General features: G+C 40.6%; 1 protein-coding gene and 1 non-coding gene across 2 annotated transcripts in view; both read right to left on the reverse strand.

Moving 5' to 3' along the window:
- CFAP418 (cilia and flagella associated protein 418) overlaps positions 1-8,748 on the reverse strand; it is a 31,972-nt gene extending 23,224 nt beyond the window's left edge. Inside the window, exons 1-4 of the mRNA XM_020968798.2 lie at positions 7,732-8,748; positions 3,208-3,298; positions 1,196-1,260; positions 617-682 (exon numbers count right to left, since the gene is read on the reverse strand). Coding sequence (XP_020824457.1) covers positions 617-682; positions 1,196-1,260; positions 3,208-3,298; positions 7,732-7,943 — 434 coding nt within the window. The 5' untranslated portion in view covers positions 7,944-8,748. The remainder of the gene's footprint in view (positions 1-616; positions 683-1,195; positions 1,261-3,207; positions 3,299-7,731) is intronic.
- TRNAS-AGA (transfer RNA serine (anticodon AGA)) lies at positions 8,523-8,604 on the reverse strand. The gene has a single exon. It is a non-coding gene; the product is annotated as a tRNA-Ser (tRNA).
- Positions 8,749-17,327: the final 8,579 nt, after the last annotated feature.

Below are 17,327 nucleotides of genomic sequence, written 5' to 3' on the forward strand. Positions count from 1 at the left end.
GAGATTGCACTTACAGCACCTTTTCCAGGACCTTAAAATCCTCTAAGTTTAAAGTCTGTCAATGCCCATTGCTTTTACATACTATTATGGCTCTATTCTTTGGCTTTTGAATTGAATCAGAAAAAAAATCAACAGTAACAACTACAGAAGAGGCAAGGTATATGTCCTACCTGCTAAAATTTAAATTCAGTATGGGAAAGAGATTTGTAAATGCTCAGACTTCTTTATTTTTTCAAGTAGTTTTTAAGGCAATTACTAAAAAATACAAACTACTCTCAAAGAAGAAATGGTAGTCACAACAATGAGACCACAGAGCATTTAGGCAAACAAGCTAAGAGACAGAAATCATGCCAAATGATCTAACCCTCTGGGATCCTAATCTTTTTACCCCTTATACAAACAAAAACTAGCATCAAAGCTCCAATTATCTAACAGAAATGCTAAAAATTACTGTATATTGAAGTTAGCTAAGAAATGCACTAGGCATTATAAAACAAAATTATTTTGTCACATTTATTACACTGTCATGCAAATGATGGTAGACACTAAAAACTTTAAAAGCTGCATATCACTTTTGGAATGAATGATGAAGTACCATTTATTTCAAATTTCCTACCTCTGGGAAGTATTTGTTCCTATACCACATGGAGCAGAACTTCCTCCAACGTATACTGGACTGCATCTAGATGTGATTAACAAATGTGAGAAATATGAATTACAATTAAAAGGCTATGTTTTGGTAATCAAAATGTTCTTTTCCATAAGTTGATTGTTTCAGGAAAGGAGATACTTATTCATGATCATGAGCTCTGCTTTATTGGATGTAACCTGCACATTCTGGAACACTCAAGGAGTTAAAATGAGTCACAGAAGAATAGTGTTTGCCAAATAATAAGGGGGGAAAAAGCAAACTCTGGAGAATATAACAGAACATTCATTCTGAGCAACTGTTCACACTCTTTTTCATGTGGCAGATTATTTACAATAGCAATAATCTCCAATATGGAAACTTCCTTTACACTATGGGGTCACAAGCCATCAGTCTATTATAAGATACTGCTCTTGGTCCTTCTCCTGAAAAGTAATGCTTTGTTATTTAATGTCAATGTGGTCTAAATGGTAACAAAAAAATGACTAGACCACATTCCTAGCTTTTGCTCACTGGTGTGTTTAATTCACTAAAATCTCAACTTACCTTTTGCCAAGCACTTGAATGGAAGTTCTGACAGATGTGTGATTTGAAGATTTAGGTTTTAATTTCTGTTCAAAAAGCCCAAAACAATAAAAGAGAAAGGACAGCTTTAGAGAAATATAACAGCAAAATTCAGGTTCTGCTTTATTTTGTAAGAAAAATATTATTTTTTCAACAAAAATTTGAATGTAATCTTTTTAAAGTTTCTGGAATAAAAACAATGACTAAATTCTTGAGAGGCAGCAAACATAAAGAAGCAGAACTCCCTGAGGAATCTGTAAATCATCCTGCTGCCTTTTGGTCTAGGGAAATGATATACTGCTATTATTAACATGTGAAGATTTAGAGTTACTTTCTAACTCTTCTATTAATACTTCAGTTAAATGATTTAATATGAAGAACCCGCTGTTTAAAAAAAAATGTTCTGGAAAAATTCAACAGAGGAGGAAAAAAATCAGACTCATTTGTAAGGTATGTGAGTAGTACTTACCTAAACCAAAAATAAACTAGCCAACTCCTGGTTACTTTCAGTAATACTAATTTTAATCAAATGAAGTGGTCTTAGCCAATAGAAATTCAGGGAAAATGTACAGATACTCAGTTACAACTATACAGTAGTTCCTGTATGGTTACATAACATCCTCATCATTAGCTAGCATTTATTAAGTGTTAACTATGCATATGATACTGTATAACATATAGCAACCAGGAAGCAGGCTCTCTGCCAAAAAGAGATGAAGAGAAAGAGAAATGGCTGCATTAATTCTGCAGAGACAGGCCTTTATTTTGCCTGGTGTGTGACCAAACTTTTAATGAAGACAAAAATGTCTCTTTGCTTTTTCCTTTCTCTTCTTCCAGAAGTAAACTTCCTATTTTAAGTGAAAAGAATTTTTTCCCCAGTACAAGTGTATCAATCTCCCTTTTTTGTTTGGGGAGCATGGTCTATGTGAATGGTTGGTAGGGTCATCACTCCTTCCTAGGATCACATTTTCTCCAACATCTGGGCTAATGCTTACCCTGCTGGCTGGCTGCATGACTCTGAGAAGGGAAAGAGGAAGGAATAAGCATTTATAAAGCACCATTTTGTGTCAGGTGTTGTGTTAAGCACTTTACAAAAAGTATCTCATTTGAGCTGAAATACAGAAATGTATCATCAGGCACTTAGGAATTTATGTCTCCTCTTCTCAGGAATATTTGTGGCCCCTATGTACAGCTCTCTCCTCACCAGCCCTGTTTCTTCTACTACCCTCCCAGTCCCAATCTGTAACCACAACACCAATCTACTTGTCTTATGTAATTTCTGTATTGTTGTCAGACTGAGGCACTAAGGTCATACACAACAGAATCTAGGTCAGGGCTGAGTCTGGCTGTGATGGGCCACCTCAGGTAGTGTGGGATCACCTGTCATGAGAGCTCTTTAAGGGCTCTTTATTCAATTCCATAATTTATATTGTTTATTATTAGGTACTTCCTACTAACTATTGTACACAATAATGTATAAGGCACTGTGCTAGGTACTAAGGATACAAGGACAAAAAGTGAAACTGCCCTGTCCTAAAGAAGCTTGCATTTTATTAGCTCAAGGGCTTTGATAATCTAGGAGATCATTACTGGCAATGAAAACACTCCTGATTTCTAATGACTGCTGCCAACACCTAACGACTATCAAATCACCAAGTTTCTAAATGCCTTTTGTCACTTGCAGTCAAAATAACAATGCTATTTTTTATAATTAAATTCAAGGTCAAAGGGTTTAGAGAATTGTAAAAGACTTTTCAAGTCATATAAACCAAATTCCTCATTTTTCATATGAAAAAATTGAGGGTCATAGAGATTAATTAGCTTGTCCCAGGTTACACAGGTAATATGTAACAAAGCCGAGGTAATCGAGGTCCTTTGATTCTAACGGCTGTGCTCTTATTCAACTGAATGTGTATAGTTACTTGTGTCTTCAAATTTTTTCAATGTTCTAAATACAGAAGGAAAAATCACTATATTCATGGGACTCTACTTACAACAGGCTTTTTGTCAAAACAGGGCTCTTCAAAGATTTCATTAATTAGGCCATCAAGATCATCATCAGCTTTCAGTAATATTTTAGTTGATCTGAAAATTAAAAAAAACTTCAGAGTATAGAAATCAACCAGTATCAGAAGAGAGAAGTGCTATTTAAACAACTCAATAATCTAAAGTCACAGTATAAAGAGAAACAGGATATTAATTAACAAGTTTTCTAATTGTTCTCCATTATGAACTTTAATACCATGTGCCTTGGAATACAGGGCAAATTTTATATACTCAACACATATTACTGTTCCTACATTCATAATAGAACATTTAAAAAGTTATAATGTATAGTTTAAGAAAAGCTAAGATTCTTTGCTAAATTATATTAGCAATTTGAGGTATATGCAATACTAAAATAAGAAAATATATAAAATGTTTTACAAATCTTAAAGTGTCACATAAAATATTATTTTAAAAAATCATTATTAGCAAAAAATCAATATTAGAAGTAGGGCTAGGGGGCAGTTGAATAGTGGAATAGCAATGAATAGAGGACCGATCCTGAAGTCAGGAGGACCTGGGTTCAAATCCAGCCTCAGACCAAACACTTGACACTTACTAGCTGTATGACCCTGGGCAAGTCACTTACCCTCAATTGCCTAAAAATAAAAAAAAAAATTAAAAAAAAAGTAGGGCTACCTCAAAAAAAACCCCAGGGTTTCATTATTAGAGAAATCATTACCTCTTTAGTAGTTAATAATAGCTAGCATTTATATAACAATTTAAAGTTTGCAAAGCACATTACAGATATTATCTCATTTTATTCTTATAAAACCCTACCCTTACACTTACCTGAGAGGTTAAGTGCTATTATTATCCTCATTTTACAGATGAGGATACTAAGACACAGAGAGGTCAAGTGACTTGCCCAGGGTCACATGACTAATACCTGAGGCTGGATTTGAGCTCCTGTCTTCCTGACTCCTGATCCAGTGTACCACTTAATTGACTCCACATTACTGGGTTGTTGTGAGGCTCAAATAAGATTTTATATACATGTATATATATAAAAACCACACTGCAAATCTTAAAGTGCTTTCAGCTATTGCTATAGAGGTAAAAAAGTATATAATTACTGGACAAGGATGGAAAAAGATGGACTACAGCACAAATCAGTTGGGTTAGTTTCCAATAAAAGATAAGGAGTGTAGATAACCTTATGTAGGCCTTATGAAATACACTATCCTTATACAAAAGACCTTTGTCTGGCTATAGCTGCAATTCCTCTGGTTTCAGTTCTGCCTCTCTTATTTTCTCAGATACAAGCCATTAAGCTCACCATTCCTATAACTCTGACACTACCTCCCTGAAAAAGTTAAATGGCTATCCAGAGACTAGATTCTAGACCACTCTTACAGTAGTATATAAACAAAGCTTTCAGAAACTATTTACTACTGACCCTCCATAAAGAGTGTAATTCACTACTGCTATCTTACCACTCTCAAAAGACACAAAGTTACTTTTTGATTACAGACTAATTTCATTAGTCAAAATTTTTATTAAAAACAAAACAACTATTTGTACATTTTAATTTTTCTGAATGTCCTCATTGCTTCTGTATCATTGCTTTTAGGCGAGGAAATTAAAAGCCAATCTAAGCTAGAAATTCTTAATTACTTAGGTTATTCTAGAGAACATGAGGTCAATTACAAACTTCTAATTTCTTTTCTTTTTTTGGGGGGGGGCTAGGCAATGGCGTTAAGTGAGTTGTTCAGGGTCACACAGCTAGCAAGCATCAAAAGTGTGAGTCCACATTTGAACTCAGGTCCTTCTGACTCAAGGGCTGATGCTCTATCCACTGCACCACCTAGCTGTCCCACAAACTGCTAATTTCCAAATAATGTTCTTGTGTTTAAAATTTGAAATTGTGCACATAGCATACAACAATAATAAATGCTAATTGGCTGGAAGGAATGATAGATCTCCAGTTATAGAGCTGATTTGCTACACTATGCTTGGATTAGGCAATTTTATTTGGGCAGTTAGGCGGTAAAGTGGATAGAACACGGGGCCTGGAGTCAGGAAGACCTCTGAGTTCAAGTTTGTCCTCAAGGACTTACGAGTTCTATGGTTCTTGGCAAATCACTTAAATGCTGTCTGCCTCAGTTTTCTCATCTCTAAAATGGGGATAACAGACCATCTACCTCCCATGAATGCTCTTAAGATGAAATGGGATATTTGCAAAGAACTATGCAAACATTAAAGAGCTATATAAATTCTAGCTATTATTAAATAAATATTAAATTGAACACTTGGTTTAAGTAGAGCTACAAAATACCAGGACTGTAGATTTAAAACTGTAAGGGATTTTGGAAATTGTCTAGTATAAACTCCTCATTTTATAGATGAGGAAAACAGGCTTGCAAAGGTAAAGTGACTTGCCTAAAGTGACAAGAGGTAGTACCCAACAGAGCCAGGACTGAACCTAGGTGCTTAATGTCATGGAGTTGGATACCTGTAAATGGTATTGGCTGAACAGAATATTTCCAGGGCTCAAAATGATCATTTACTTAAAATTCTGGTTTGGGTACTGGGTCAGAGAACTAAGTAAGACCTAAGTGGAATTAGTCAATAAACATTTATTTAGTGTCTACTAAATAGGGGCACTTAGGTGGCACAGTGGATAGAGTGCTGGGCCTGAGGTCAGGAAGTCTTCTTTCTGAAGAAGACTTCTTCCGGAGTTCAAATCTGGCCTCTAATACTTACTAGCTGTGTGATCCTGGGCAAGTCACCGTTTTTTTTTTTAAAAAGGCAATTGGGGTTAAGTGACTTGCCCAGAGTCACACAGCTAGTTAAGCGTTATGTGTCTGAGGCTGGATTTGAACAGGTCCTCTTGACTCCAGGGCTGGTGCTCTATCCACGGTGCCACCAAGCTGCCCCCTATTTGCCTCAGTTTCCTCATCTGTAAGATGAACTGGAAAAGAAAATGGCAAACCAGTCCAGTATGTCTGGCAAGAAAAGCCCAAATGAACCACAAAGGGTCAAACACAACGGAACGAGTGCTTACTATGTTCCAGGCACCATGTTAAGCCCTGGGATACAAAAAGAGGCAAAGGACAGTCTCTGCCCTTTAGGAGCTCACAATGTAAGGGGAGCGGGGGAGGCGACAAGCAAACAAATATGTACAAACAAATTCTGTATACAGGACAAAGAGGAATAATTAAAAGAATCACAGAATTTCAGAGCTCAAAAGTACCTGGGAGATCACCTGAACCATGTTTCTGCCTTTGCATCCCTAGGGCTTAGCACAATGCCTTCTCTCTGTTAATTATTTCCTATTTATCCTGTATATAGCTTACTCTGCAGATATTTGCTTGCCTGTTGTTGAGGGTAGGGGGTGGTCTTTTGCTTCTTTTTTTTTTAAATCCCCATGGCTCATTAGCATAATGTCTGGACCATGCTAGGCATTTAATAAATGTTTACTAATTACCTAGGGTCACACAGCTAGTAACTATTTGAGGTAAGATGTAAGCTTCTTGAGAGCCAAGGCTGTCTTTTACCTTTCTTTGAATCCCCAGCATCTTAACACAGTGCCTGGCACACAGCAGCCTCTTACTAAATACTAGCTGACCTGACTGCAGGTTCCAACATAGCATCCATTGTCCCTCCTAGCCACTTCAAACTTCTGGCAAATTAGGGCAAATCACTTAACGTCTTAGAGCCCTGTTTCCAAATCTGTAAAACAAGCAGTGCTGGAAAAGATAATATCCATGGTCCCTTCTGGTGCTGTACTTGTATTTGGAAGGAGACCGGTCTCATTATATATTTTGGGAGAGCTCCAAAACACCAAGACCAACCAGGACTTTAGAGTCACAGCCTCCAACAGTTTTGCAATAAAGGTTTTACTAAAACATGAAGAGAAAAAAAAGGTGGTCTTTTTTGCTTTTCAGGTGTAAGCACTTCTTACGGACAAGCACATGTACCCCCTTCGTGCTGGACCTGGTGAGACACACAATTCTGGATCGAAGAGGCTGACCCATCAGCACACACACTTCTGAGTTGAGGAGTCTGCCCCATCAACATACACAGTTCTCCACTGAGGAGTCAGACCCATCAACGTATACACACTCCCCTAAATTGAGGGATCAGATACACTTCTGGTTTGATAAGTTAGACCCAAGACACACCCCCACACCCCTCCCACCCACCCACCCCTGGGTGAGGAGGCAGACCCATCCCCCCCACCACGTTCGGACCCCCTCGGACGCCGCCGGCAGCCGTGGCAGTGCGGAGGGGAGTGGCCCCTCCGCCTCCCCCGGGTCAGTTTCAGGCCCCGAACGCCAGAAGTCGGGGCGGCCTGGGGAGCCGAGGGCCGCGCGCGGACCGGCGAGAGGACAGCCCCAAGGCGGGAGACAGGACCAGGGGCGGGGCAGGCTCCGGCTCCTCCCCGGCCGCCCGAGGGTGCTTTCCTTGGGGGCCTCGGGGTCCGCCTCAGGCCGTACCAGAACCCCTCCCAGCCCTTCCTCCATCACCTGAGGTCTTCGTCGTCATCGTTGTCCTCAACGTCTTCGTCGTAGTCTTCGTCATAGTCGTAGTCCTCCGTGTCCCGGTCGGCGCTGTTCCTGCTGCAGGTCACCGCGCTGCTCCTACGCGGCGGCCGCTCCAGGGGTCCCGGACTCAAGGATTTGGGTCGGCAGAATTTAGACTCCACCTCATCCAACAGTTCGTCCAGATCCTCCGCCATCTTGGCCGGTCCTTCCCCTTCCTTCCACAGCCTCCCGCTCCCTTCCCACTCCACTCTACAGTAATCCCATAGTCCCGGCTGGTTGCCTAGGGCAACGCGTGGCCTGGAGGAGCGCGCCGTCTGCTGCTCTCGCGCGCCCCCTGCCTCCCAGTCCGTTTCCCTACTCTTGGCGCGGGCGCGCGGCGGGGGGCCTTGGAGCACGCGCCTTTTCCTCTTCCTCCCCTTTTCCCCTCCTGGGTTCGCTCACGGCCGAACGAGAGAAGCACTTCGGAGGCTCGGAGCCCGTGTTGGACTCCACAGCTCCTGGGCGTGCCAGTCTGCGTGTGGAAGGAGGCCGGAGTCCTGGATGCCACTTGGTTTCCGGCTTGCCTCTGTTACTCTTCTCTCCCTCTTTCGGCCCAATGTATGAAACACGCTCAGCACACGCTCCGAGGCCTTCTCGTGCCCCTGCCTGGAGGATCCCACTCTTCCCCACTTCGCCCCTTTGCTGTAATTCTGTGGGAGGCGAGGTGGGGAAAGAAAAAATGAACACCCGGCACATTTGAAAAAGAAAAAAAAAACAAAACGCGTTCTCCTTCCCGTAGTCGGCAGGATTCGAACCTGCGCGGGGAGACCCCAATGGATTTCTAGTCCATCGCCTTAACCACTCGGCCACGACTACCAGTGGTAGAATCTTGGGCAGCAAGCCTATAAGACGCTGTTGTCACAGTACCCTTCTCTCGCAGAGCGCAACGTTTTTGGGGAAGTTGTAATTGATCCCTCCTTTCTCTAGAGGACTTCTCCTCCTTGGTACCGCAGATTTTCTCCCAGTTGCTCCTACTACGAAATTTAAGGGCCCTCAAATCTTTACAATTTTTCTCTCCACTCGCTCGGGTTAGACCCGCCCCCCACTCTGGTTGGATGCCCGTCAGGTAGGCGTGGTCGGGACAACTCCGATCACTCCGGCCTTGGTCTTTTACCTGTTTTGTTCCCCCGGATGAAGGGTGGAATTTCATCCCGCTGCCCTTTGAACGCCTTACCTCCCTGGGTCACATCCTTTGGTGCACATCTTCGAAACCTCCTCACAACTGCATCCCACGGCCGCTTCTTGGCCCCACCCCGCACCACATCCATCCACCCCTCCCCCCACTTGACACCTACGGTTCAAGCTCAAAGTGTCTGCCCCCAGCCCCCCCCCCACTCCCCCAGCTTTGTAAAATAACAGCTCACTCTGCCATGCAAGGCACTGTTTTTAGCATGGTGATGATTGCCATCATTATTTAGCCCCTGAGCCAATGGAGGTAACTTGCATTCCCCCCCCCCCCCTTTTCAATATTGGGGAAGCAGAAGGGCCTGCTGTGCCTGAAAACTGCCTAGTGACCATCGTGCCCTGTGGAGGGAGTGTGAGCACAGAATATCTAGAGCCTGCATTCAGCCAGCTTGCGGAGGGCTGTCTATAGAGAACCACATTTAAACCCCACAGCAACTTCAGGTTGTGCTAGCTCAGCTTTTTAACAGAGGAGGAATCTTAAGGCCAGTAACTCAACCTTCCTGGGCCTCAGTTTTTTCATTTGTAAAATCAGGGGGTTGGACTAGGTGGCCTTTGGAGGTCCTTTCCAGATCCAGATCTGTAATAATAATCATATTAAATGATTTTGGTAAGCTAATAAAATTCTAGCTTTCCTCTATCTCTGATCACTTTCTGTGATCAGGAGACTGTAAACCTCCCTGAAGGCCAAGAGTATTTTGTTTTTGTTTTTGTATTCTCAACTCCAAGGACACTTTTTCTTACAGTAAACACTTAGTAAATGTTGGTGGAATTGGGTACTTTGTTGAAGTGTCAGCATGTATTTGATTTGTATATGTCATATACCACTACCCCCATATCTTCTCTATATATCTTTTATCTTTATAGATGTCTATGTGTGTCCTCTCTCTCGGACATGTGTGTGTATATACACACATAATATTCACATATATATAAGTATATGTGTGTGTATGTGTGTGTATCTATCTACATACAAGAGAGAGGGGACATATATGTACATGAATATATCTATATGTGTGTCCATGTTACCTTCCTCATCAGAACGTAAACTCTTTGAAGGCAGGAGCTATTTTGTTATTGTCTTTGTATTCTCAAAGGTAAGTGGTTAATAAATGCTTGTGGATTGATTAAAGCCATCCTTATTTCATTCTTGGTTCTGCTTAACTTTCCCAGGGCGGCAACAGTGAAAATATATACTTAATAAATGTTTTTGATAGTGATAGGAGTTCCTTGAACCCTAATATATATATATATATATATGTATATATATATATACATATATATATATATACACACACACACACACATATATACATATATATACATACATACTATTTATATATAAGGGACTGGATCAACCTAATGCCTAATTCTAAGTGTAGGTAAAGTTAGGTGGTGTAGTGGCTTGAAAGGCTTTTGTTGTCCCACATTTTCTTTGCTACCTCTTACTGCTGGTTTTGTAATGCCATCTGTAGAAACTGATTTCTTTGGTTTATTGTGTCCCCTCTTCAAATGGAAATTCTCTGTCTCCCTCCCCCACCCCCCCAATCTCAAGGGATTTCTACAGTTCAAGCACAGAACGTTAGAATTAAGACATCAGAGGGGTCCTCCAGTACAACTCAAATCTGAAAAGACAGTCCCTGTGATATTCCCAGTAAGTGGTCATCCAGTTTCTGCTTGAAGACTCCCAGTGAGGGGAAATGCAGTATCCTCTGAGACAACCTTGGACAGTGCTCATTGTTTAGAAAGTTTTCCCTTATATCAAGTGAAAATCTGTCTTTCTATAAACATTGTGGCTGCTAAGCACAGGCCTAATCCTCTTCCACATGATGATTCTTGAAGTTGGCTGTTATCTTCCATACACACTCTATCTCTTCTTCTTGAGGCTTAATTTCCTCATTGTCTTGATTTCCAGATCTCTCACTATTCTTGTTCTCCTCCTCCCAATGCACTTGAGTTTTTCAGCTTCTTGACTAAAGAGTGGTACCTAGAACTGAATACTAGACTCCGGGTCAATCTGACTCTCTATTTATTATTCCCTATTTATCCTGTATATAACTTCTTCACACATATTCGTTTGCTTCTTGTCTTCCCTATTAATTGTGAAATCCTTGGGGTCAGAAACTGTCTTTTGCTTTTCTTTGTAACCCCAGGGGCTTAGCACAGTGCCTGGTACATACTAGGCACTTAATAAAAGGCTTATTGATTGACTGTCTAGTTATTCTTTCGTTCTGAACTTACACAGTTGATTTTTAAAAACAGTATAGGGCTTTATAGTTATCTGTTCTGTTCTATCTTAGATGCAGCTCCTTGTTCTAGTATGGTGAAATCTTTTGGATCCAGATTCTGACCTTCAACTTGATTATCATTGTTTTTATAATCAGGAGGCCCTGGCAATTGATCTGTAGAGCAGGTAAGCAGTATCTGTTTCTGGTAATCCTGAGGGAAAGAGAGAGCTTTTCTCCTCTTATGCTGCCTGTAATCAGACTATAAAAGATGACCTAACCTAGCCTAGGAAGCTGAAAGACAGGGAAGGGGTGAGGGAAATCAGTCAATGAGATTTATTAAGCACCTACTATGTAGCCAGCACTGTGCTAAGCATTGAGGATACAAAAAGAGGCAAAAGACACTCTCTGTCCTGAGGAGCTCACAATCGAATGGGGGAGAAAACAAGCAATTATATATAAACAAGCTATATACAGGAAACATAGGGAAGGCACTAGAATTAAGAGGGGTTCAGAAAGGCTTCCTGTAAAAGAGGGGATTTTAACTGTGACTTATAGGAAACCAGGGAAGGCAGTAGTCAGACTGGAGGAGGGAGGGCATTCCAGGCAAGGGGGACAACCGGAGAAAATGGCCAGAGCTGAGAGATGGAGTGCCCTGTTCATGGATCTTTGTCACTGGATCAAAGAATTTGGTGTTGAGTGACTAGGGAACAGAGAAAGGCAGCAGAGTCAGGAGTCTGGAGGTGAATGAAGGATAATATTATTATCCCCATTTTGCAGATGTGGAAATTGTGACTGATAAAAATTAAGTGATTGGCTCAAGGTTGAAGCTAGTAAGGGTCCTAAGCAACATTCAAACTCAAGTCTTCCTCACTTCAGGCCCCAAACTATCTACTGAAAGAGAAATGGATCCTTGCCACCCACATACTGACTTTGAATACCACAAATTAACATTATCTATATTGTATTGTATTTTTTTTGGGGGGGCATCAAACATTTCCCAGTCACATTTTAATTTGATTCAGGCCATGTTTGGGAGTTTTGGACTTGCCAGCATGGGCCACAGGTTTGATACCTCTGCCCCATAACATCTATCTGTCTTCTACTCAGATCCCCTTTTCATTCTAAAATCTGCTTGCCCCACTCCACACGTTTGTTTTAAATGTGTTTTAAATGCCTGTTTTAAATGCCTTCATCAATGCCTTTGTCAAAATGTTGAGCAGAAGGCCAAGGATAGACCTCTGGGGCACTTCACTAGAGACTTTTCTTCAGGTTGACATAGATCCATTAATCACTATACTTTGCTTGTCATTCAGATAGTTCTGAATGTCCCTTTCTTTAATGCTATCTAACCCATATATCTCCATCTTTTCCATAAGACTATCAGGACAGATTTTGCCAGATGCTTTGCTGAATCCAGGCATTCCATATCTATCACATTTCCCTAATCTGCCAACCTAGTAACCCTGTCAAAAAAAGGAAATGAAATTCATCTCTGGCATAAAGTTAATCTGCTTTTGAAGAATACATGCTGGGGCTTCACTTTATGAATTCTTACAAATCATTCCTTTTATTACACAGTCTATAATTTTGCTTGGAATTGAAGTTAATCAATGATCTGGAATCTGACAATTCCAGCCTCTTCTGCTTATTTCCAGTCCTACTGATAGTGGTTCAAAGATCCACTTTACCCATTCTTTTAGCCCTGGGGGATATAGTTTGTCTGGGCCTGAAATCTTAAACTCATTGAGGGCAGTTCCTTACTTTCCGACCATCTCCTTATATATCTTGAATTTCAACCCCTGTTAATAATTTTTGTTCTCTCCTTCAGAATCTGAAAATCATTCTCTTTTGGGGAGAAACTAGGAATAAAGTAAGAATTGAATAATTTTGACTTCTTCATTATCTGCTGTCATCATCCCATCTCCCGACCCCCACCCACCAGCAGTACTATACCACACCCCTTTTTGATCTTTCTCTTACTGCTTACCGTCATTGCTCAAAAAGTCCTGTTCAATCTGGTCATGGTGAGGTTTGCCCAGTAGTCACTGATTTGGGGAAGGCAGAGGCTGACAAATCACTGGAGCTCAGGAGCTCAGAACCACAGTAGGGCTAAAGCCCATCAGGTGTGTACACTAGGTTTGGCATTAATAGGATGAGACCCTGAGATCAGAAAGCCATAAGACTACCTGAGGAAGGCTGAATTGACCCAAGTCAGAAGTGAAGCAGGTAAAAGCTTCTTTGCCAGTCAGTATTGGGACTGGCTTGTGAGCAGCCACATCTAGCCACGATGAGATAGAGAGACTCAATCTCAAAAAATAAAATAAAATAAAAGGCAGCTCTGTGTTTTAGTATCTACCATAAGCCTTAGTTTTTTCCTTAATTTTAGTTCTGGTGAAACAATTTTCACCAAACAATTTGTATGTGTATTTTAACAACCTAAGCTGGTTGATGAGTTTCCTGTACATTCTCATCAACTTATCCCCTACCTCACGTAACACCCCTTTGTTGTTCAGTTGTGTCCGACTCTTTGTGACCCCATTTGGGATTTCTTGGCAAAGATACTGGAGTGGTTTGCCATTTCCTGCTCCAGCCCATTTTACAGGTGAGGAAACTGAGGCAAACAGGGTTAAGTGACTTGCCCAGGATCACTCAGCTAGTAAGTGTCTGAGGCCAGATTTGAAATATAGAAAGATGAGTCTTCTTGACTCCAGGCGAGGTACTCTATCTACTTTGCCATCTAGCTGCCCTTAAGTCTCAGCTAAAATCCCATCTTCTATAGGAAGTATTTTTCAAACTCTCTTAACTCTGGTGCCTTCCTTCTTTTTTTCGAATTTCCAAAAAAACTGGAAACAATAGGTTGATGATTTGTCACAAGAATTAAAGATGTTTTCTAAGAAAGGAAAAAATTGTAAATTGGATCTTATTTGTTTACCCTATTTATCCTGTGTATAGATATAGATAGCTTGTCTGTACATATTTGTTTGCTTGTTGTCTCCTTCACTAGACTGTGAGCTTTTTGAGTGCAAGGAATGTCTTTTGCTTTTTTTTTTGTCCCTGGGGCTTAGCACAATGCCTGGCACATAACAGAGCTTATAAATGCTTATTTACTGACTGATTTTTTAGTAGAGGGATCTCTAAGGGATGTCTGGGATTGTTGAAGTCTCTTACCATCACCATATCATGCCTCTAAGTCAAGTGATTAATTCCTTGGATTCATCATTGATTTCTTCCTACTGACCAGGTGGTCTTTAGTATATTCTTACTACAATATTACTTGAGTTTTTTCTTCCATTGATCATCTTCCAAATAAGCTCCATCTTGCCTCCCCATTTGCTTCATGGATTTCCTCATCTGAGCACATATTCCAGTGTACAGTGTTGCTTTTCTACTCTTTTTTTTCGCCCTAATCTTTTCCTTTTAAATAAGGCATAGCATTCCACAGCAATTTCCCAGTTATGAGTTATGTCCTATCAAGTCTTAGCAAAACCTCTGAGGTCAGATTTGCCTCCTTTGCATTATGGTTTCTACTTTACGTTGTTTATTGTTGTCCTTTATGCCTGGGCAGAGATTAATCCATCAGATTAGCTAGTTCTTATAGGAATTCATGGAATCTGAGTTGGAGGAGACCTTAGGGATCAGTCGATCTCACCCATTAAGTTTACAGATGAGGAAACTGAGAAAGAGGAAGGAGTTTGCCCAAGACCATAAAAGCAGTAAGTGGCACAGCCAGATTTTAAACTCAGGTCTTATGACCCCAAATCCAGTACTCTTTTAACTATACCACACCAGAGAACAGTGACTTGAGTAAGTGGGATGTGGCAGAATCAGTCCATAAATATTAAGCCCCTACTGTGTGTCTGGCACTATGCTAAGCCCAGGGGATACAAAGAAAGTCATCCTCTGCCCATAAAGAGCTCACAATCTAATGGGGGAAACTACATCTAAACAGCTATAATATACAGACAAGTTATATACAGGATAAATAGTAAGTAATCATCAGAGGGAAGAATTAGGAGGGGTTGGGAAAGGCTTTCTGTCCTGATTTCTAGGATGAAGAGGAAGGAGGGGAAAGTCTACTGTGGAACCCAGGATTTAGCTGGGTGTAGTATAGCCTGAGGAATCAGTGGGCCATAATACAATCCTTGGCACAGTGTTGGACATTTAGTAAATGCTTAATAAATGCTTGTTGCTTGACTGAGGGCCAGGCTTAGGATGAGTTTGAGGGGATTACAGGTGGAAGAATGCTTTTACCAGCTTCACACAATTTGCCACCCTTCTAAGGCCAACTTAAAGTTCAGGTCTTTGTCAAGGTAAAATGCCCTGTGTATTATATATCTTCTGATGTAGTAGGAGCTGTGGGCAGAGAAGGGCTGGTGTGCCTCCAGATTTTCTTCTACCTCCCATGCTGGCTGAGGCCAACCTCTCACTCCAAATGACACGATTTTCCAGCCCCAGCCCTGGTTCTGTGGGAACTACACATAGGCAGCACAGCATCCCAAGGTCCCAGACAACCACTATTTATTGTAGCATTTGTGTATTTCTTAACCATTTAACATATACAAAACCATGCTACCATTTTTTATTATCTTCCTATCTTTGTCTTTTTATGTGTTGCTGATGAAGTTTTTGAGTGTTGTTTTCCTAACCTCATTTTCCCCATAGGCCCTATGGTTTTTAGTGCATCATTTTACATAGCCAGGTGATTTTCAGGAATGCATACGTTGTTATAGCAGAACTGACTGTAATTATTGCCAGAAATACATGGTGCCATAATACCAATAGTGGTTGATAGATACCCCAAATTCTTCTCTGGTCACCCAATTTGACCAGTTTAAAGGGATTCTTTTGGTTTCTCTTTGAAAATCTGTGACCACAGATTTATAAATTTAAGGGACCTTGTAGGACATTTCATTTTACAGATGAGGAAACTGAGACCAGAAAGGCTGTGACTTGCCCCAGACCACACAGGTGGCAGAGCTGGAATCAAATCCAGGTCCCTGGACTCCAAATTCACTGTTATTTTTCTGGACTTTAAGGTGCCCTGTCAGAAGTTATAGGAGCGTACCAAGCACTTGCATAAATAATATAAAAAGAAAATATAATTAAGATGAGGTTTTTTTGCTGTATGCCTTTTTTTTTTCCCCACGGGAAGTAAAGCACCATCCACTTCCTGATTTTACAAAATAATACATACAACCAAACGGTAGATTAGTGGTTCTCAAACATTTTTTGCTCATGGTACAGTATTCTTTGCCATGAAGATTCATGGTATAGGGAACATTTAAAAGTTAGTGACAGTACTGGAGAATTGGGAGAGTCATACACATGCAGTTTTCCTTCAATAAGAACAGCTGTTTTTGCTGTGTTCTTTTCCAATTCAAGGTCTGAAGTGTTTTTAGGTTAGTATGTTAAGTGCAACAGGCAATCTCTGTTTACTTTGTGAATACTTACTGAGCTTTATATGCCAGGTAAGTAAAATTTATATTAGACAAAATCATTTGTACATTACCTTTTATCAGCAATAATGTTGCACTCCAAATTTTGCAGCATGCCCAGTGAAACTTATGGCATATCCTTGGAAAACCACCTGCTATCATTCTCCCAGGTTGGGGGATTTTGAGAACTCATTTTAAAGCTCATTCAGATTTTCAATAGGTCTCTTGACTTTTGCTATTTCCTTTCTCCAGTTTGCCTAGGAAAGATTACAGTTGGATTTGGAATCCTCAGAAGGAAGGCCACACATTATATATGTTCTGTAGGGCCATATTGCAAACTGTAAGATGATAGATAACAGCTTATTTAAAAATCCAGATGTAGGCATGGACTTGTAGTAGACAGTTATTCAGCAGATAGTTCAATGTGTGAATTAAAATGGTTTTACAGTCTCCCCCATCAGTTCACACAAAATAATCTGGTAAGGACAATTTGTTTTTTGTTTTTTTTTCTTAAGAGAACATTTCATTTTGGACTTTTCTCATTTTCCTTTGATTTTCCAGAGTGCACAACATAATTTATTATCTCTATATTTGTAAGTGTGTATAAACAAGATGTGAGTTCCTTGTCTCCTCACACATCCCTTTCCAAGTCTTCAGACTCACAGAAGGTCAGATGGCCTGTGTGGGCCCATAG

Source organism: Phascolarctos cinereus, unplaced genomic scaffold (genome assembly GCF_003287225.1).
Source record: "Phascolarctos cinereus isolate Bilbo 61053 unplaced genomic scaffold, phaCin_HiC Scaffold_4;HRSCAF=312, whole genome shotgun sequence".
NCBI classification, from domain to species: Eukaryota; Metazoa; Chordata; class Mammalia; order Diprotodontia; family Phascolarctidae; genus Phascolarctos; species Phascolarctos cinereus.